Source organism: Rattus norvegicus, chromosome 5 (assembly GCF_021556685.1).
Source record: "Rattus norvegicus strain SHRSP/BbbUtx chromosome 5, alternate assembly SHRSP_T2T, whole genome shotgun sequence".
NCBI lineage: Eukaryota > Metazoa > Chordata > Mammalia > Rodentia > Muridae > Rattus > Rattus norvegicus.
In genome coordinates this window covers 147,036,895-147,058,068 of record NC_141538.1, presented here as the reverse complement: position 1 = coordinate 147,058,068, position 21,174 = coordinate 147,036,895, and the positions used below count along the sequence as shown (strand labels likewise).

Below are 21,174 nucleotides of genomic sequence, written 5' to 3'. Positions count from 1 at the left end.
CTGGAGCTGTCCTGTCTATCCCACCAGACCACTCCCACACTCCTTTTGAGCAGCCCTGTGAAGGAAGGGATAAAATCCCAGGCTGATAGGATTTTACCTGCACAGTCTGCCGGTCAGGAATACCACTGTAGACAGAAATCTGGGGTGCAGTGGGGCGGCCACTGCCACCACCACTGCTGCTGCTGCAGCCACTGCTACTATTGGTCCCACTGGTGTTGGTGGTGATGCTGGCCCGGCTGGATGTGTGGGGGACTGGCAGCTCATTCTCCATGGCCTACGGGGTGGCACAGTCAGGGTGCTCCGGTGGCAGAAGAGCAGGTGGATGCTAGGAAGGAAGAGAAAAGAAACAAAAAGTTTAGCAAATGTTTGTCACGCAGGCACAAGCATTTGGCCCTCTCTGTCCCAGCCTTTGGATTCTGTGAATTCTGTCACCTAGGATGGAAAACAGTTGGAAAAACTGTGTCAGAATTAAACATATATGGACCTCCCCTTATTGCTACTTGCCAAATAATACAGTAGATGCTACTTAGCACCTCACATCATTAGTCTGTAGAAGACATTTAGAGCTTGTTTGGAACACATGGGATGACGTCTGTAGGTTATGTGCCGCTGTGTAAGGGACTGAGAACTGCTCCGTGGAGCAGCCAGTGAGACTGGACGCACACCAGCTCTTCAAGAAGGCTGCCATCAGCCACTTGTAAACTCAGGCCTGTGCTGTACTTTGGTGTAGTTTTTAGAGACAGGATCTTTCTATGTGGCTCTCTGTTGGCCTCAAACTCACCCATCTTCCTCCTGTCTTGGCCTTCTCAGTGCTCAAACTCCATACCCAGCTCTCAACTGAGGCTTTGAGTCACACTGAACCCCAGATGGGTTCTTTAGGAGACTTTTGAAATCAGGTGTGTGTGCTCTAAAGTCTAAGGCTGCTGTCAGAAGTAGTGAAGAATGGTTTTTGGTACGTTCTCCCTGGTAGGAACCACCTTGCACTCCTCCGAACTCTTCATCCTTGGGATGGAGAAAATGAATACCTGAACCTACACCAGCTCTACACAGCCCAGGAAAGAAGTGAGATTTTAAAAATCTCCACCTCAACCAGGGATTGTGAGCCCTTGGTGTGTGTGTGTCAAATGACCCTCCCTCTGGTCTCCCTAAGACCATAAAAAAACACAGATATTTACATTATGAAGTAGCACCAAAATAATTTTATGATTGGGGGGTCACTACAACATGAGGAACTGTATTAAAGGGCTGCAGCATTACGAAGGTTGAGAACCGCTGCTCTGGAGAACAAAGTGGGAAAAAAGAGGCAAATGAAGAAATGGTTGTTTTGTTTTGGAAGGCCAAGGAGCCTCAGGTGCTTGCAGTCTCTGCTTTAAGTCCTCTCTCACGCCCTAGGGACTCAGCTCAGACTCTACCTTGGGTGACTACCTAAAACCTCCTGCTTTGAAGATTTTATGGACTAGAGTCTGAATCTTGGTGTAGCAAGTTTTCAGTTGGGGACCATACACAGTACCCTTGTAGGCCCTGTTTCTTTCTTTCTTTTTTTTTTTCTTTTTTTCGGAGCTGGGGACCAAACCCAGGGCCTTGCACTTGTTAGGCAAGTGCTCTACCACTGAGCTAAATCCCCAACCCCAATAGGCCCTGTTTCTTAACCTGTCAAATGTGACAGTCCATGAAGAACAAAGTAAAGGCCATGCCAAGTGCCTGCAGGCTATCACCTAGTCAGTGACCTACTCACCCCACCCCACCCCTCTGCCATGGTTATAATACTGTCCCCTGCCTGGTTCCCACTGTCTGGCTTTAATAAATCATGCTTCTTCCAAGACAGACTTGATGCAGTCTCCAGGATCTGATGTCCTAGCTAGGAGGGAGCACCAGAAACCTTTCAGTGGTCCAGATGTCTGTCCTCATCACCCAGCCTCCCAGGCCCAGTGCCTCAATGCAGAGGGCTTGGGGGAAAGAAATGAAGAGCAGTGGGAGATGGGCATCAGGCCAGAGTTTGAGCTCCGCTTTTAGTATTTCACATTCTTCCTAAACCTTTTTGTCTATTCCTATTTGTGTACACACACACACACACACACACACACACACACACACACACACACACACACAGAGTACCAGTATCTATTATCCATCCATCCATCCATCCATCCATCCATCCATCATCCATCTGTCATCCATCCATCACCCATCCATCCATCCATCTAGATATCCATCTTGTGTATGTATCACCTGCCATAGACATTCAATCCTCTCCTTGTAGATGACGCCAAATTCTCAAAAAAAAGTAGTATTTTTCATATCAATGAAAACACTAATTTGTGTAAAGAACTGAGACAGATGTTAATGTCTTCTTTCAATTTGAGGTTGATATTTCTCAAGCCACTTTCTTCAGATAGTAGGTTTCAGCATGGGATTAAAAAAAAAGTAGGGGCTGGGGATTTAGCTCAGTGGTAGAGCGCTTACCTAGGAAGCGCAAGGCCCTGGGTTCGGTCCCCAGCTCCGAAAAAAAGAACCAAAAAAAAAAGTATAGGAAGGCAGCTTAAGAGGTGGCTTGATGGGGACATTGGCCAGGCAGGCATTGAAGAGCAGAGTGTGGATCCAGCACCCACGTAAATGCCAGATGGATGTGACGGCCTGCCTGTCATCCTGGAGCCTGAGAGGCAGAGACGGTATCCTTACAGCAAGCTGGATAGCTCGACCAGGTAAGCCGAGCTCTGGGCACAGCGAGAGACCCTGCCCTACACGTAAGGTAGACAGAGTAGCTGGCGTCTCATGTCAACCTCTGGACCCCGCACGCACGCATGGGTGTGTGAAGGTCACATGGCAGGGATGTTGGGGGTTGGGAAGCTGGAGCCACTTCCAGGTGGCAAATGGGTGCTTTGTCAAGGACCTGTTGGCGTATGACCCAGATCGTCAAGCAGATTCTCCCCGAGGCCTGTCTGCTTTTACTGCCACAGAGGCCCTTGTCCATGAGCCCCTTGGCTCTGACCTGCACTGGAACCAGGCTCCTCTCGTTGAAGCCAGCCATTTGTTAAGGGTGCCTGTGGATGAGGATGAGACACATGGGCCAGTATAGCTGAGTCAGTGCGATTTCCCGTGCCTGGCTCTGGAAGATCTGCCTATCTATGTTCCAGGAACAGGAGTCTAGGCTGACAGAAGCCATGAGAGCACCATCCCTGGCCTTGTAGAAACAGGAAGGCTAGCTGTTTAGCGAAATTTGAAAATATACTTATTTCATAGATTATCTACGTGGTGGGCCTAAATGCATGTTTGTGTTTCAGCCATATGGGGGGCTGGGGTGATGTTGGGCACCTTCTTTATTTCTCTTCACTTTATTGGGGTCAGGGCTCTCACTGTTCTGGCTAGTTTGGCTAGCCAGATTGCTCCAGGGATTCCCTGTCTTCCATTCCCGTGTGCCTTTACGCAGGAGCTGGGATCTGAGCTCCAGGCCTCCTGTGACGGATGCTGAGCTGTCTCATCTGCCCAGTCCACGACTGTGAACTCAGCTAACCAGGTGATGATGGTGCCCTCCAAACCTGGGCTGCCCTGAAGGCTCCTCATCTCCCTTTTCCTAAATGTTGACCAAAACTGGGCTTCAGCTCATGCTCTCAGACATCTCAGCTGAAGCAGTTGGAAGAAGTCAGATAGGAAGCAGGCAGCCACGTTGACTGAGGCAGAGGATGTCCAGGGTGACTGAGTTTAGCTTATGGTCTTTGTTTTTGGCTGAACAGATACTGTAGAGTGTGTACCCAGGCCCTGTTGACAAACACTAGCCATGGTCCTCTGTGGAAATGCTGCCAAGTAAGAACAGCGTGGCTCCCATGCAAGACTGACACTTCCCTTAGCCACTGGGGACACAGTCTTCTCCTTCCCTTGCTGACCAGTGCCATCCTTCTGCTTGCCTTGCTCATGGCTTCTTACGTCCAGCTCTTCTCGTTGAGCAGTTCTTTTGGTTTTGTTCCCTCGGCCCCCGTCCCTGCTCTCCTGGGCTCACTCTCCGTTACTCACACATCTATGGCTGCGTCCTGCCTGTGTCCTCCTGGTGCACATGCTCCTCCCACTGTGCTCTCTGGAAATAAAGTGCGCTCCCTCATTCCCACACTCCCCCTATGTGATGGACCCTGCTCAGCTCTCAGTACCCTGATGGGCCCTCTCCTCCAAGTATTGATCTCTCTGTCTTCCCTCCCCTTGACCCCTCACTGACCTGTCTGTGGTTCTGTGTGACAGCATCCCTTACTGCCTAGCCTCCTCTCTCCTCTCCCACGGGCTGGATCAGGCACACTTCTCCCACACGCACACACTTGCTCACTCCCCACAGCGCATGCTCACGGATGCACTGTCCCTCTGGCTCCCTCTGTCTGCGCTCCTGCTCTTAGTAGCTATAGCTGTCTTCCCAGGGTGCACACTCCCCTAGGTCTCTGTGGACCACCCATGCACAGGTCAGGAAGGCCAGGCTGGTTTCAACACTGGCCTTTCAAAGTGTGCACGAACGCTGACTACATTTAGTGTTCACCACCACCACCATCTATTTCTAGAACGTCTGTGACTATTAAGCAACAATTCCTTCCCACTGTCCAGTCGCATAGCCCTGGTGGCTCAGATCTGTCTCTATGAATTTGCTTTTTCTAGCATCTCAGATGAGTGGAGCCACACCGTCTGTCCTCCTCACAATGGTTTAAAGATTTATTCACATTGCATCATATGCAATAATTGTACTCCTCTCTGGGGATGACTAACACTCCTCTCTCTGCATATGTGCATATCTCTGTGTGTATGTATATGTGTGCATGTGCATGCACAGTATTTCTATGTGTGTGTCTCTGTGTGTACCACACTTGCTTCTCCATTCACCTGCTAATGACACTCAGGTTGTTTCCGTCTTTGGCCATGGCCACTGTGAACAATGTTCTAATTCTCTAGTACAGCGAATCATGGGGCAACTCTGTGGAGGGACATGTGGATATCCAGATGTTCCTGTGCCATTTGTTGAATTATCACTGTGTCTCTGGGGCTCACAGAGGTCCCTCAAGCTATCTGGTGTGTGTCAAGCGCCTGTGTTGATCCTACCCGTCTTTCCCACTTACTTCCTACACGCTGCAACCCCTTGGGCTCAGGATTATTGTGACTGATCTGAAAAGTCTTGGTCACCTGGCAACTTCTCACCCCTGGGCTTACTGCTGTGGCTGCCGATGCTGTCCCTGTCCCCTGAAATGACTTCCTTCCAGTTTTCATTATCAGACTATTCAGGTCAGCAGTGCAGTGTGAGTCCCGGGTAACAACAGCACGGACACGGCTTCCTCTAAGTCCTCCTGTCCCCAACGTCGCGTAAGTCACCCGACTGGAAGGCTGCTTGCACACTTGGTGATCGTCAGTCTCACACTCACAATGGACCACGGCAAGGATGTCTTTTTCTTGGTGTCCGCCTGCTGTACCCATTGAGTCAAATGTGCCCGTGCATGCCTGGGGCTTTGGGTCGGGCTCCTGGTCACTGAAAGCTTAATTTACTTTCTGCCTCATCTGCAGAATTCTCCCAGCTAGTTTAGAAAATAAACTTCCCGTGGTTTAATCATAGTTTCTCCCGTAGAGATGGCTGAGTACGAATGCCTTTTAAGCACCACAGTAGAAGCCTTAGGTACATTTGTTACCAATGTCCCAGTTTTGTCAACAAGAAACTATCTAAGCCAAGTGTGCTGAGGCAGAAGGATTGCTGTGAGTCTAAGGTCATTCTGTGTTAAATGGTGAGTACAGGTGAGCTTGGACTACAGAGTAAGGGTCTGTCTCAAAATACAGACACACACAAAGCGGGAGGAGATAGCTAAGCTCTCTAAGGTCATCACAAAACTGGCAGTCCAAAACCAGGTGTGACTTCGAAGCTGTTACCTGCACCTTCAAGAGACTCTGACCTGGCCCACTGTTGTGGTGACATTGGGGCCCAGTCCCTGTCAGACATACAGAGCAAAGGGATGGAGATTACTAGGCTGGACACTCCAATTACTATTTATCAAACATTTATACAAACCCGTTCCTCTATATTGTTCATACACACATGAAATTACACACGTGTACCCTTCAGCCAGTTCAAGAAATCAGACATCACCACGAACTCTCTTGTTTTTCCTAAGCAAAAACCAAGGCCTACTTTCTGAGGAAAAGAGTGACTTGCGCAAGGTAACATGGCGTGGTCTCTCCTCCAGGACAGTGGGAGGGATCCCCAGCTGGCCACGGTTAGTTGGACTTACAGTCACAGAGCTGGGACTCATCCTGAGGGGAAACCAAAAGAGAGTTGGTCTCCTTTGCAAGGGAGCTTGGATTTGGAAAAGAAGTCACTCAAGTGCGGAACAGTGCTTTTCCAACTTCTGCTTCTACAGTCCTTGTGGCAAAGTTTCCGTATCTCCCTCCTCACACGTTCCTTCTGCCTCAAAGCTTCAGGTGGAGGCCGCCTGGAGTATAGCTAGTGCTACTGATGTGTCTGTCCGTGGACTCTCATTAGGGCCCGCCTGGCACATGAGAAATAGGAATCTGTCAATTTCACAGCGCTCATGCTTTAAACATTTATCCACTCCTACTCAATTTCCTCTTCCTTCCCGGTCTCGTTCCCCCTTCTCTCCCTTCCAATGACTGCCTTATTCCTTCCCAAGGCCACCCACCGCTGTGGACTCCTACTGGGAAGCACAGCCAGGTCTCACTAATGGCTGACAGCCAGAACTAGAATCTGTTTTTCTCCGCTTCTAACTCACTGTGTGGTTCTGTGTGAGTGTGAGCTCCAAAGCTTCAGTTCCTGTCTCAGTCAGTCCTCCCTTCCAACCACAGGGGACCGTTCTGAACGTGCTGACTGGAGCTGGCTTGGAAACTGATCTTATTACAGGTCTCTGAGGCCTACAGGGATTGAGACCCGGCAGCTGGAGAAATGCTGACGGTTCTGTCCTTTCAGGAGCCACCAAGTCTAGGAAACATGAGGCCTTTGTCCCCAGGGTCAGGGAAATCCATTTGCTGTGGATTACGACTGTGATAGGATTCTAGACAGGCAGAGGGAAGGCACTGGAAACGGCTCTTCAACCCTCACCAGAGCCCACGTGTCCCGTGGGATGAGGCTTTCTAATGGGAGCAGAGCTGACAGGAATGGAGGCCTAGTGAGCCCTACAGTGGCTGCTCCTGGTGGCAGCACACCAGTCTCTGGTTGAGTCTGAAAAGGCAGCACGAAGGGTTTGTCTTGGGTGCCTCTTGCCTTGAGGGAAGAGACAAGAGTCGAGATTTCAGCTCTCTAGACTGAGGGAGCTGTGGGAGACGCCTTCCACCTCCAGGTTGCAGGATGAACACCTGCAGCCTCACCCTGTGCAGAGCTCCAACAGCAACGGGAAGGCACGAAGACACTGAGGAGCTCAAATCTCCCTCCTGATCCCCAGTCCTCCGTGCCTGCTATGTCTCTCATAAACTGAGGTAAAGAGAAATGGGAGATGGCTCAGTGGATGAAATGCTTGCCCTGCAAGCACAAGGGCCTGAACTTGATCCCACAGGACCTACCTAAAAAGCTGAGCATATCAGTGAGCTCCTGGAGCCCCAGCACTGGGTGGCAGGGTACAGAGAGAGCAGGATCCCTGGGTTTGCGGGCCAGCGAGTCTAGTCAAATTGCAAGCTCCAGGCTCAGCACGAAACCCTATCTTAAAAAATAAAGGGGCTGAGCCATAGAGAAAGACACCTGACAGCGACCTCTGAACTCCACACACATGCATGTGCCTGCACACAGGTACTCATACCCATATACACACGGGAACACATCCACACATGGGGGAGCAGGTAATCAATGAAAGTAAATTAACCAAAGGCAATGTAGGAGGCACAGCTAAAGCAGACCACTGCTCTGGCAATGCAGACAACGGTCTCATAGCAAAACACAAGAGCATGCGCTCACACAAGCAGTCTTTGCTGAGGCCTGATATTTCTTGGTACCATATAAAAGGGAGATTCTATCCATCCTTTATACTTCAACCTGGTGCTAATTTGTTGACAAGCATTTGCTGAAAGAGGATCTGATCCTACTTGTAGACACATTTGGCAAAGGCCCTGCTCTGGTCCAGGCTGGGGAGTAAGGTGTGAGGGTGGGTTTGTCTCTGTTCAGGAAGCGTTAGTCTCACGGTTCTGAGGTGGGCCAGTCTCCCTCAGGTCTTTAGTTGACATAAGGAGTGAGAAGAGTAAAGGACTGGTGTACCTTGTTGTGAGCCAAGCAGCAAACCTGGGAGAAGCCAGAAGGACTCAGGGAGGCACTGCTCTTCCACCAGACTTCTGGTCTCCAGAGCTGTGAGAACAAAGTTCTCTTCAGTTTCAGACAACCTTGTTGTCATGGCAGCCCTAGAAAGTACTAAAGTGTGCTGCCTACATCTAACCTTCATGAGCCAAGCGAGGGCAGACGAAGCTGGTAGGAATTTGCAGAGACACAGCCCAGTCTCGACAACATAAGGGCTCTGTGCGGTTCACATCAAGGGCTCCAAGACTGGGGTTCAGCAACTGTGTCACCACCAGCCATGCAGGGTTTCTGATGCATGGAAGTCTGAAAGCCACTGTTAGAAGGCCACTCTCAGAGACAAAGAAATGGCCATGTGCCTGAGATGGTCCACACGAAGTTCCTCTTTAAAAGTGCTAAGAGGGGAATGAGGAGAGAGGAGAGACCTAACCAGTGGAGTGTCTCCCCTGATGGGAATCAAGGGGCTGACCAAGCGCTGGCTGCTCTGAGACCTTCCGGAGGCATCCCTGCCTCATTGCCTCTGGTGTGCCTCCATGCCCCATGTTCCAGCATTCTGTCTCCCACTACCCTTCACTGAGACCACTCCCTGTGTCCCACCTCACTGGCAGAATCTGCTTTTCCTGTGGCAGCCAGTCGCAAGTCTGTTCTTCCTAGAGCCCACCCAGCCTCAGCTTGGTGTCTTCATCTAGCCCTTGTCACATTTACTGTGTGTGTGTGTGTGTGTGTGGTGTGCATGTGCACGCGTACACACATGCGCACTCACATGCAGGCTGTGGAGTCAGAGGACAACTTGTTGGAACTGGTTTTCTCCTTGTGTTATGGGTTTTGGGCACTGAACTCAGGCCATCAGGCTTGGTGGCACTGATCTTACCTATTAAGCTGCAACACTATTCTGTGATCGTGACAACCTTTGAAACCTTGAGTTAGCATGGACACATTTTCTTCCGTTGTTGGTCCCAATTCAGGCTCAATGAACAGGGCCATTACATACAAAGTTTGACTTGGGAAAGGAGTAAGAAGGAAAACAGGAAAGAGGTGTTGATGTGATGGTCATGAATACCGTTACTGTGAAAGACGCACTCAGGAGATCCTTGTCAGGGCTGAGCCCAGGCCGCACCATTGATTAACTGGACCCGAAGCATCAGCACCCACAGAGATGATAAAGTCCTCCCTCCTACCTCACACGGACTCTGCAAAAATGACCAAAATGCATAGGCCCAAGGAAACGTTTCTTAAACAAAAGGGACATGAATTCAGTACAGTATGAGTTCAGAAGGTGGGGGTGGGGAGTGAGAAGAGGGGAGTGAGCAGGAAAAGGGCAGAGTGCACATGCACGAGCCCTTGCCAAGCCACCCTCTCTCTGACTAATATTCCCATTTTGCAAAATGGATAGGGTAGCAGCATAGACATCACATTTGCTTTAAAGAGTGCATATGGGGGTTGGGGATTTAGCTCAGTGGTAGAGCGCTTGCCTAGCAAGCGCAAGGCCCTGGGTTCGGTCCCCAGCTCCGGGGAAAAAAAAAGGGTGCATATGCTTTGAGAAGAAGTCTCATTATGTAGCCCAGGTTGGCATTATGTAGCCCAGGTTGGCCTGGGACTTGCTCTCAAGATAAAGATGGTCGTAAAGTCAGGGGGGAGAGAGAGAGAGAGAGAGAGAGAGAGAGAGAGAGAGAGAGAACCTGTTTCTGCTCAAAGGCACGCACCACTGCACCCACAAGACTGTAAGGTTTGGAGAGCGGTGAAAGCAGTCTGGCCTGTGCACTGTGTCCCAGGCCTTGCACAGGCCAGCCTGATGCTGGACCACTGAGCTCTGCTTGCAGTTCTACCTTTGCTTTTAGAGACAGTCTTCCTGAGCTGGCCTTATGCTCACTCTGTAGCTCCAGCAGGCCTTGAGCTTACAACCATCCTCCCCGGTCTCTGCAATGGCTGCAATTACAAATCTGTGCACCACCATGTCTGGCTAGACTCAACTAAAAATATGAGCATGGGTGTTTTGTCTACATGAACATCTATGCACAGCTTGCATGCTCGGTACCAACAGAGGCCAGAAGACGGCTGGCATGCGATCCCTAGAACTGGACTGCTGTTAGCCACCATATAGATACTGGGAACCCTCCTCTGGAAGAGCAGTCAGTGCTCTCAATTGCTCAGCCATCTCTCCAGCCCCGGTTAGTTCTTTCCTAAATAGTCATAGTAGAGTTATACATTTTTGGGACACAGAAATCTTAGTAGCTAAGGCTGTAAATGACTACTCTCTTTGTATTGAATCTCCCTATAAAGTATGCAAACATGTGTATGTACACACACATGCACACATATGTACACACACACCCCTAGCATTTCTAGAACTTGCATGATCTGCATTCCAAATTGACTTTGGTCCGGCTTGGTCCAGGTTAGCCCCAGGCAGGCTAGTCCGCCTCTGCTGCAGTCCCACAAACCTAAGTGGGACAAGGATCATGGAGTGACCCATTTCCAAGCTCTCAGAACAATGGTTCCTGGACCTGCACATTAGTGTGGACATTTTTAAGCCACCCTCCTTCCTCTTCCCGTCATACCTATCCCCTGGACCATGGCACAGTCTCAAGTGGCCTGTAGAGTCGTCTGACATTTTGTAGCTCTTGGGGGCTGACGAGTTTGCTGACTGGAAAGGCAAACACCAGGGACTATGTTGGGGTTTCCTATGACCACTGGGGTGCTACCTCAAAGTTTGCAAGAAGTTTCCTTTTCCATCACTAGGAGAAGATGACGGGGGTTAGGGCTGTAAACAGGTATTCTGAACGGACAGACTACAGGGATAATGGGTGCCTCCGAAGACACGCATGCAGCATGTGAGGGATTTCTCCAGGGTAGCAGGCCATCATTCTGGGGCTGGCACAGTAAAACAGCTCTTGCCACTTGCCTAGAGACCGGAGCTGTACCATGCATGATCCCACTTAGTCCTGCAGACCTGACAGAGGGGCCACGATTTCACCTTCTCACAAGAAAACAGGTCGACTTCCCAGGGGCCCCAGAGCTAGCGAGCGGCACCTGTTGTATTTGAACTTAGTTCACATACAGACTCAGGCTCTCCCGTGCTTACCACAGTATGGCCAGTGGGTGCGAATGAACTCGGCTCCTACGGCCTTCTGTCCAATAGCAGCAGTCTCAGGAGAGTCACCCCAGCAAGGTCGGTCCAAGGTTAGTCAGTGCTGGCTCTCCCAGGGGCTGCCTGCTCTCCCCCAACCCCAAACTATACTTGGAGAAATAGTGGAGAGCGTGTAATATCTGCTGGCTCTCTGTTCCTAAGTATTCTCACCATGTAAAGCTGGTCACATGACCCTTGCAGTAACTGAACTCAAAAGCCAAAAAAACAAAACAAAAACAAAAACAAACAAACAAACAAAAAACAAACAAACAAACAAAACAACTTCCCAGCAGTGCTTTGGAGCGAAGGGACAGACAGAGGTGGCTTTTCTTTCCTGAATCTCCACACACACTGGGCATGTGTCAGAGAGGCAGAATGCCATGTAAGAAGGGAGGAGTTGCTCAGTCTGAGAGGGCTGCTGGAGTCTTGCTTCTGTCCCAGTGGGAACACTTAGGACAGGCCACCCAATCTCCCTCTATCGGCTCCTTCTTTATCTATAAAATGATGTTGATAACATTGACAAAGAAATCAAAAGGTGAGTCCTCTTCTCATGTAAGAAAGGCCTGTATTTAATAGAGCCCCAGGCACCGCACGGAACACACACTTAGCTGAAGGATCCCCTCCTACCCTGCACCTGCTTCAGCTTCTCTGGGTTGCTATGGAGCAGTGGTTAGAGACAGAAAAAAGTTCCCAGAGAGAACGGCACCAGCCCAAGATTGGCCAGCTACAAAGCAGAGCACCCCAGAACAGGCTGAACGAGGAGCGCATACCCAGATCAGTGTGGTGGAGCCTTGGGTGTGGAAAAGAGAGGACTCAGGCAAGGCTTCTGGTCCTCCAGGGATTGGATGCTCTCAGGGCTGGCTTGGACATGAGCTTCTCACCAGACCCTCGAAGTCTAGACGATTTCTTATAAAGGGAAGAGAGAGAGAAAGAGAGGGAGACAGTGAGAGAGAGAGAGAGAGAGAGAGAGAGACAGACAGACAGACAGACAGACAGACAGACAAATGAACAAATGACACCCCCCAAACTTTTCCTTCAGTCCCAGGTCAAACTGAAAGCATATAAGACTGAGCATGTGTGTGCCTGTCAGTGTGTGTGTAAGTGTGTGTGTGTGTGTGTGTGTGTGCACGTGCGCGTGTGATACACGTGTCACGCATTCTCTCACGAGCATCTGTGAGAAGAGAGAAAAGTGTGAGGCTGGAAGCCGGTCACTCATTTGTTTCCAGCTCTTCCACACTCTGTGCTCACTGTCCTTAGACGTCCAGGGTGAGGCTGCTCCCAGGACGTTCTTTGCAGGCCACTTCTCACATGGTGCTTGGGTTATCAGCTCTCAAGGCGACTGCCCGAAGACTACTGCCCATCATCACACTACAAACAGCTGGAAATCTGGTCTTCCCTCCTCCACTCTCTCCTTCCAGCCTCTTCCTACTTTGGCTCAGTCTACAAGTAGAGGACAAGTAGTCTCCCTCTCTTTCTCTCTCTCTTCCCTTTATAAGAAATCGTCTAGACTTCGAGGGTCTGGTGAGAAGCTCATGTCCAAGCCAGCCCTGAGAGCATCCAATCCCTGGAGGACCAGAAGCCTTGCCTGAGTCCTCTCTTTTCCACACCCAAGGCTCCACCACACTGATCTGGGTATGCGCTCCTCGTTCAGCCTGTTCTGGGGTGCTCTCCGAAGGGGCTTTCTCCTGCTCTGCTCTGCCCCAGTAACTCCTCATGCCTGTTGATCACAGCCCCCAAAGCGATCCCGGAGGGCCGAGGATGTGGTTCACTTGGCACAGTGCTTGCCTCACATGCAGAAAGCCCTGGGTTTCACCCCCCAGAACCCATGAACTGTCTTGGCCACGGAGAGCCCATTGCCAACCTATGATACAGGAGAACCTGCCTCAAAAGGTAAAATATAGGGGCTGGAGAGATGACTCAGCAGTTAAGAGCACCGACTGCTCTTCCAGAGGTCCTGAGTTCAATTCCCAGCAACCACATGGTGGCTCACAACCATCTGTAATGGGATCTGATGCCCTCAGTGACAGTGTATTCATATACACTAAAAAATAATTCTTTTTAAAAAAATTAAGCAAGTAAATACTTCAGAATTTGTAGCTCAAGCCTCTTCATACTCATTTGTCCCAGGTTAAAGTGTTTAATTGCAATTAACATTCCTGCATGCCCAGTAAGCCTGGGGTCTACTGTTGACTGCCAACCTTTCTTCCCTTAGCATAGCAGTTGGCTTTACCGAGACCACTTTACCTCCAGCTTCCTGGACTCCTGTGCCCTCCCTACCAACTGCAGGAGAATGAACTCCACGGGGTAGAACCAGTTTCTTACCATTACAACTCTACCCTACTTCTTTTTTCATACTTTTAAATCACAAGTAGTTAGTTTGGACTGAGGTCTCCAGGATGAAAATGGAAAGAGAGAGAGAGAGAGAGAGAGAGAGAGAGAGAGAGAGAGAGAGAGAGAGAGAGAGAGATTAGGAAGCAGAGGAAAGGGGACAGTTTCCAGTGAGGCTGCTTTTCTTCCCGAGGAGCTGTCTGAGCAGAGCTGAGTGGTCCCCGCAGATGCAGTTCACAGGGCAGTGTCCCTGGACATCCCTGCAGCACTGCTGCTATGTGACTTTTTGAAGACACTTTTCTGGACACCAGGAATCCAACTGAGCAAGCTGTATGCTCCTCCAGCTTATAGCTCTGCCACATAAGGCTGTTTTAAAGGCTAATGTTATTTGTTTTTAAAGATGTGGGCAAGCCCTAACTGGTCTTCCTTAATAAAGAGAAGAGGAAATTCTTTCAGTGTGAACGTTCTGATGTTCCCAGTTTACTTAGAGGGGAGGCAATCATTCCTATCACAGGTGGGGCCAAGTAAAAGAGCTGATTCCTTTCATGGACCATCCAACCAGCTCACTCACTCACACTAACTACCCATCGTTTCCTGGTGTATTGAACCCTCATTAAGTACTTGGTACCGGATGAGGAATCAAAGTGACTGACTCTGCTCTTGAGGAAATGAACACAGAAGGTGCGAAGCAAGATGAATCTACAGGTGTACCAGCGGTTAGAAACCTTGATGTGGTTTTGTACTTGTTTTTTTTCCCCACAGAGGGCCATAGTATATAAGTTAAGTTTTGCAGGGCACATGCAGCCTGTATTGTATATTCTCCCTTGGCTGCCTTCCATGTAAAAGTATACAGTCTGTTTTTAGTCCGAAGGCTTTCCACAAGGTGTGCAAGATAACTTTTAGTTCAATCAGCTCAAGTTTTGTCTAGGAGGGTCTTTCAGGCAGGAATCCAGGAAGGATCACCCCAGGGGGAGCTCAGGCTGTTGTTACACATCACCCCGTTAGTTTAGAGCTGAGATAGGCTGAATGGGCTCTGTCGCCTAGGAGTGACAGAAAGAGTAAACTTTCTGATCCATAGCAGTTTTATAGACTTGAGCATGCAGCAAAATCAGCCAGAGTTAGAGCCCTAGACCCACCCCCAGACTTCTGGTGTGGCCTCCAAGAGCCAAGACAAACTGAACAAACTGGGATGAAGAACTGACACCTGAGAGGTAAGGGGAGTCGCCGTAAGATGCTTAGTGAGACACCAGAGAGGGGCCGTGAGCCCTGCAGTTAAGGATGGATCTCCCCTCCCAGGAAGACTTTGAGTCTATTTGGGCAAGGCGCAAGGCTCTGTGTGTGTGTGTGTGTGTGTGTGTGTGTGTGTGTGAGGATCTTCCCTTCAACATCTGGGTTGTTGGCACTCATCCTGTCTGTCTTCTAAAAATTTGCATATTTAAACCACGCCCACAGAACAGCTCCTATGCAATGTGCCTAGGATTGTATCCTTTGACCTGTCAGCTCTTCTGGTTTAGCATATACATTATAAGGACTCTTTGAAAAAAAAAGTCAGATATGCTCAGAGAGAAGGTGGGGAGAAAGGAAAGAAGTCATGGTGAGTGCACAGAGCTATCCACAGAGGACGCTGTGGGAATCCACACACATACGAAGTCATTAATCTGGTAGACAATGAACGGCAAAAGGCAATTAGCTCGCCTCGGGTCTTAGCAAGCCAATGAGGGATGCAGCAAGGCTCCAAAGGATCTAGTGGAAGGGTAGGGTCTTTGCTGGGGAACTGAGGAGGAGGACAAGGCAAGGGAGGTGGGGAAGCCACCAGGGGCTTTCATGAGGGAAAAGGAAGGCATTCCAGGTCTTCATGGTCAATGTCAAACTGTGGAAGCAGCCAGGAACGGCTGTACCCTGGCCAGGCTCTACCACTGTTATGTTTGGACACAATCTTGACAATAAACTAGGTGCTTCAGTTGTGTGTGCACATACATGCACAAACATACACAGGTGCACATGTATATGCGCGCGCGCGCGCGCACACACACACACTCACACACACACACACACACACACACACACACACACGTCTTTCATCTACCTGCAAAGTCTAATCTGGCAGATGGGCAGGAGCAACTCAAGGAGTGCATGATGCCAGGACAGTGGTGGAGTTAAAGAGACAGTTCCAAACTTCAGCTCGAGGGCCTCCCCTGCACCCTGCGCAGCACGCAGCACGCTTGTTGTCTCGGCCACATGCCTCATCCGCATGCACATTCCCACGCTCTGTTCTCCGCAGACACTCTAAAGGCACGCAAATGGAGTCTCCCTTTCTAGTCACATTCTACAGACACAGTCCCTTGTTCACCCTCAGTCATCTGCACATGAGACACCACCTTCTGCACCTATAAATCACCTCACGTGTCAAAGTCACCTCCATAGCTTCTGTCCCTGATGTCTGCAGGGCCCTGACAGCTTTGTCGTTCTTACGGGAAAACAAAAACAAAAACAAAATAAAAACAAAAACGAGGGGAAAAAAACCAGAAAAAGGAAATGAACCACTATTGGCTTGTCTGCATAGAGAGCTCAACCCAAAACAGATTGTCCTACCGTGGGGTGCAGGTTGTGGCTGTGGTGTCCCCGCCTTCAAGACCATCCCATTTATCTCTCTTTGTTCCACTCCCTCTCTCTTCCTGCACAACGCTGCAATCACACACATACTCTGGGTTGGGGGGGGGGGGGGAAGGACAGCCTAATTTCCTGATGATTATGTTGTTACCTAGCAACAGCCAATCAGGAGCCAGGCTTTTTGTCTGCAGTATTTCATGCAAATAGTTTGGAGAAATTGCAGGGTAACACAGGCTGCTTAGTCTGTCTTCTCAGGGGACACATTACAGAACACAACCAACCCAGAGGGGGACTACTGGAGCCAGGCACATGTGTGTGAGTGCAGGCCATCTGACCTCAACCCTCACCCTTCTGCCTGGTACAGAGAACGCAACTCTGCAGAGACACTCTTGGGGCCAAAAACTTGGGAGAATGTCTGAGCAGCAGCCATCTGGACCCTGGGTCTAAAAGCTGCTGATCTGGTCCACAGACACTGACCCCGAGACCCCTTGCTTGCTTCCCCGCAAGGCAGAGCTGCAGTGGGGCGGTCTGTGGAGCGATGTGGTTCCTTCCTACATTCATGAGCCCTGAGACCTCCGCACTCCAAGAAGGTGGCAGCAGTTCCCCAACCTGTGCATGACCACTGCCTCACAGCCAGATGCTGGCACCGAAGAATCCACCTTTGTCCACTGGTGGAAAACTCTAGTCTTACTCTACTCTTCAAATTCCAGAAAATTCCAAGTCAGCTGTTTTTGTCCTCATAACTCTGGGAGCCATAGTAGAAAGGGCGTCAACGAGTAACATGCCCAGAGTGACACAGGCCAAGTGTGAAAACGCGGGATTAACAGGCAGGTCTTTGGATGTAAAGGCTCTGCTGTGGTCTCAGAAATTCTAGAATGCTCTATGACCTTACAACAGTAAAAGAGACAACAAACGAAACAGGGGAACAGCGACAGGAAGCTATTTTTCAAAGTGAAAAAGATCATTAAAAAAAAAGAACCTTCAAAACTGATGACACATTTAGGTCTGTCACTTGACTCAGGCGCTGGGACCTCAAGGATCCTCAGCATCACTGAGCATGAGAACCCACAGGTGAGCATGCTGGAACCGCCTAGGCCTGGATGCACTCCCCCAACCAATCGCTTCATTAAGAATCTTTCTGGAGAGTTGATTCGGTGGTTAAGAGCACTGGCTGCGCTTGCAGAGGACCCAGATTTGATTTCCAGAACCCACATGGTGGCTCCCGACCATTTTTAACACTAGTTCCGGGGAATCTGGCACCCTCTTCTGGCAACGCCAGGCACACAGTGCAAAATAAAAATAAAACAAATCTTAAAAACTTTTTCCAGGGAGGGGTAGTAACACCCCACCCCCAGTGTGTGTAACTATGTGTGTGTGAATTATGTATGCATGTGCACATATTTGTGTACGTGTGCATGTGGGTGCCCGTGTGTGTGTGTGTGTGTGTGTGTGTGTGTGTGTGTGTGTGTGTCTGTGCATGCTGAGTTGAACATCTTCTTCATCCCCTTTTCCCTTCATCCTCCTCACTCTGTTTCCTGAGGCAGGGTTTCTGGCTGAACCCAGAATGCCTCTATTTGACTAGGTGATTGGTGAATAGGCTGCCTCTGCCACGTGCTCTCCTCCCCCAGTTCATAGATGGGCACCACGCCAGGCTTGTTATCAGGGTGCTGGGATCTGAACTCAGGCCCTCATACTTGTACAGAAGACTCTTTGCCCACTGAGATGTCTCCTCAGACATCAGAGGCATTAATGCCTAAAAATCTTTGAGAAATAGAACAGGTCACTTCAGAAAAGAGATCAGCAACTTCTTTCCATTTTTAAAACCGTGTAATTGACATGTAGTAATTACACATATTTATGGGGTGCAGTGTACACTTCTGAAATACAATGCCAAATCAAGGTGACTAATAGGATTGTCACCTCGATAAGAAACCTACTGTTTCTTATATTCAAAATTCTCCCTTCGGGGTATTTTTTAGAACACAGAATGAACCACTGTTAACTATGGTCGTCCTAGTACGCTGTGAGACACTAAAATCTTTTTTCCTATCTATACCACGACTCCACGGCTCCTTCCTATGCCCTTTCTAGTGGCCATAACCATGGTTCTACTGTCCATGAAACCATCAATTTCTTAGAAAAACTAAACATGCAGAACGACCCATCACCCAGAAACTCCATCCTAGCAATTTACCTAAGCACCGTGAAAACAGATTCTCGTGAGAAGTCTTGGACAAATATACCCACAGCTGCTTCAATGACAACAACACAACCGTGTGGTATCCTTATGCAAGGGAACAAGCTCACCAATGAACAAACTGATCTACTCAACATGGCAGAATCTCAAGAAAACTATAACAGGGGCTGGAAAGATGGATCAGAGGTTAAGAGCATGGCAATGGTCTGTCAGAAGGTCCAAGTTCAGTTCCCAGAACCATGCTAGGTGGCTCGAAACTACCCATAATTCTAAGTCCAGGGGAATCTGACATCTTCTGGCATTCTTGAACACCTACCGACTGGTGGCTCACACGTGCGCACACACACAGGTAGTATAGTAGTTAACTAAAAACACTGTAACAATTGAGAGAACACAGGTACATTAATGGTTTTGAAAGGACCAGTAAGTGGCAATTTCAATTTTTTTTTTTTTGGTTCTTTTTTTTTTCGGAGCTGGGGACCGAACCCAGGGCCTTGCGCTTCCTAGGTAAGCGCTCTACCACTGAGCTAAATCCCCAGCCCCGGCAATTTCAATTTTTAAAACCGTGTAATTGACATGTAGTAATTACACACATTTATGGGGTACAGTGTACACTTCTGATATACGATGTCAAATCAAGGTGACTAGTAGGACTGTCACCTCAATAAGAAACCTACTGTTTCCTATATTCAAAATTCTCCCTGTGAGGTACTTTTTAGAACACAGAATGAATCACTGTTAACTATGGTCATCCTAGTTTGCTGTGGGACAAAAGTACAGTTCCACAGAATTAACTTCTAGTCTTCTATAGCAACTAGGGTGACCACACGGACTATAATTTTGAGAGGGTTTTTGAATGTGCCAACACAAAGAAAAGCACAGATGTTCCACTTATACGAGCTTCTGTGGAAAAGACTCAAAGCAGTGGTGGCTCCTGAGAGCAATGGAGGGATCCTGACCTGGTGATCATCACTCCTTGTTAAGCACCTGCCAGGCTCAGAGGGCGAGGCTCTTCAGGCCAGTGTCCTTTGTTATTTGTAAATTTTACTTCAAAAGAAAAGAACCTAAACATACTGAACTCTGCTGAACTGTTCAGGAATGAACAGCGCAGAGTTCTGCAGCTTAGTCTGAAATTGCATTTTGTTTTGTTTTTTCCTTTCTCTATGTAGCCCTGGAACTCGCTCTGTAGACCAGGCTGGCCGCTCTGTAGACCAGGCTAGCCTCAACTCACAGAGGTTCTTCTGCCTCTGCCTCCTGCCCACCACCTGGCTGAAATATGTTCTTAAGAGAGGGTGTTGATGAATGGACAGATGGATGATTTGATGGTTATGAGGGGAGCTAATCTGGTAAGATGCTAGCTCTAGACTTTAGATAGGATATATTAATATCTGCTGCATAAGCCTATCGACTTTCTGATACACCTGCACATTTTCATAGGGAATTGGGGGAAACCTCTTAGGTGATTCTGTGAACAGGCACAAGGAGAGAGAACATTTTGCTGGCAGTCTTGGTCGATGAGTGCAAACAGAGAAACATTAGGCTCCTCTATCTCCAGGATGACCACAGTGCAGTCACCCTCCCCAACCCCCAGTACCGCCATAAAACCTCATGACCAAACTCAGGCTGAAGCAAGACTTCCCTCGGAGTCAGGCTATGTCTGAATTGTGGAAACTATGACCTGCTTCTTCTGCAGGACGTCTCATTTAACCTGTAGCCTTGTGAGGTGACACGTTTGAAACGGAGACGATTGAGAAGCATCTGAGTGTGTGCTTAACGCACCTCTCACTGAATAAAAATAAACATATGGCAAACTCGGCAGGCATGGCAGCCCTGACTGCATGCTCAGGCGGCTCCATCTAGCACCATTCCCCTGCCTCTGCTTTTCTGGGACTGTCATTTTCTGCAGCTGCTCACCTCTCCCCCTCCAGAGCCACAGGGACAGTGCCAGATCTGGCCCTTGGAGAGAAATAAGCCCAAGTATGGCGCCATGAAGAGCCTGAGTGGAGAGTGGTTCTCCTGGAGTGGGCAGGAAGGAGCGAGAGAGGGGCTAACCGGCAAGGGCAATATGGAGCCCCTGCTCCCCGAGCTGCCGCATTTATTCTGCCTAATTGCTTCATTTCCACTAGGAGTGCATCCCCAAATGAGTTTCATTACTGGTGCCTGGAATATCATATTGATTACCAGTTTCATCGATCCCTATCTTGCTAATTAGCATATAAATTAGCCATTTGGGGGCAGGCATTAGGCAAAATTGAATTTTCTCCTTAATCTTCTTTCAGAAGGTAAATGAAAATAGATGTGGCCTGTTAAGGCTGGTGGCCTCCCTCTGACACCAAGTGCTGTTCACAGCCAGGCAGCCTCCCATGGAGAGAGTGCGGAGGCTCCTGGAGGCTTCCCATCCCCCTCTGGGTAGCTGTAGTGGGAGCACCTTCAGAGTTGTCCGGCACTGGAGCAGGGGAAAGGTCTGCTTGCTCAGAGATGCAGCATCCGTCCCACAGTGTCCCAACCATGGGGTCCCCATGGAACCGGCCTCCAGGGATGGAGTGGAAGGCGTCACTCTGTCGCGTTCAGAGAGATGCAGAGTCAGAAGGTTAGATGTGGACCATCTGCCTGGCCTCTAACAGCTGGGAACTTCCGAGCATCCCACTTCTCCAAGCCTCAGTTTCCTCGCTG

The 21,174-nt window shown here is 49.3% G+C and overlaps 1 protein-coding gene across 7 annotated transcripts in view; it reads right to left on the bottom strand.

Annotated features, from left to right (window-relative positions):
* Phc2 (polyhomeotic homolog 2) overlaps positions 1–21,174 on the bottom strand; it is a 98,777-nt gene that overhangs the window by 48,026 nt on the left and 29,577 nt on the right. For all 7 annotated transcript variants that reach the window (XR_015619660.1, XR_015619662.1, XR_015619661.1 and 4 more), the window contains 1 exon segment: positions 98–325. Coding sequence is in view for 4 of the 7 variants with exons in the window: in XM_087548703.1 (XP_087404829.1) it covers positions 98–271 (174 nt within the window). In the remaining 3 variants the exon portion in view is untranslated.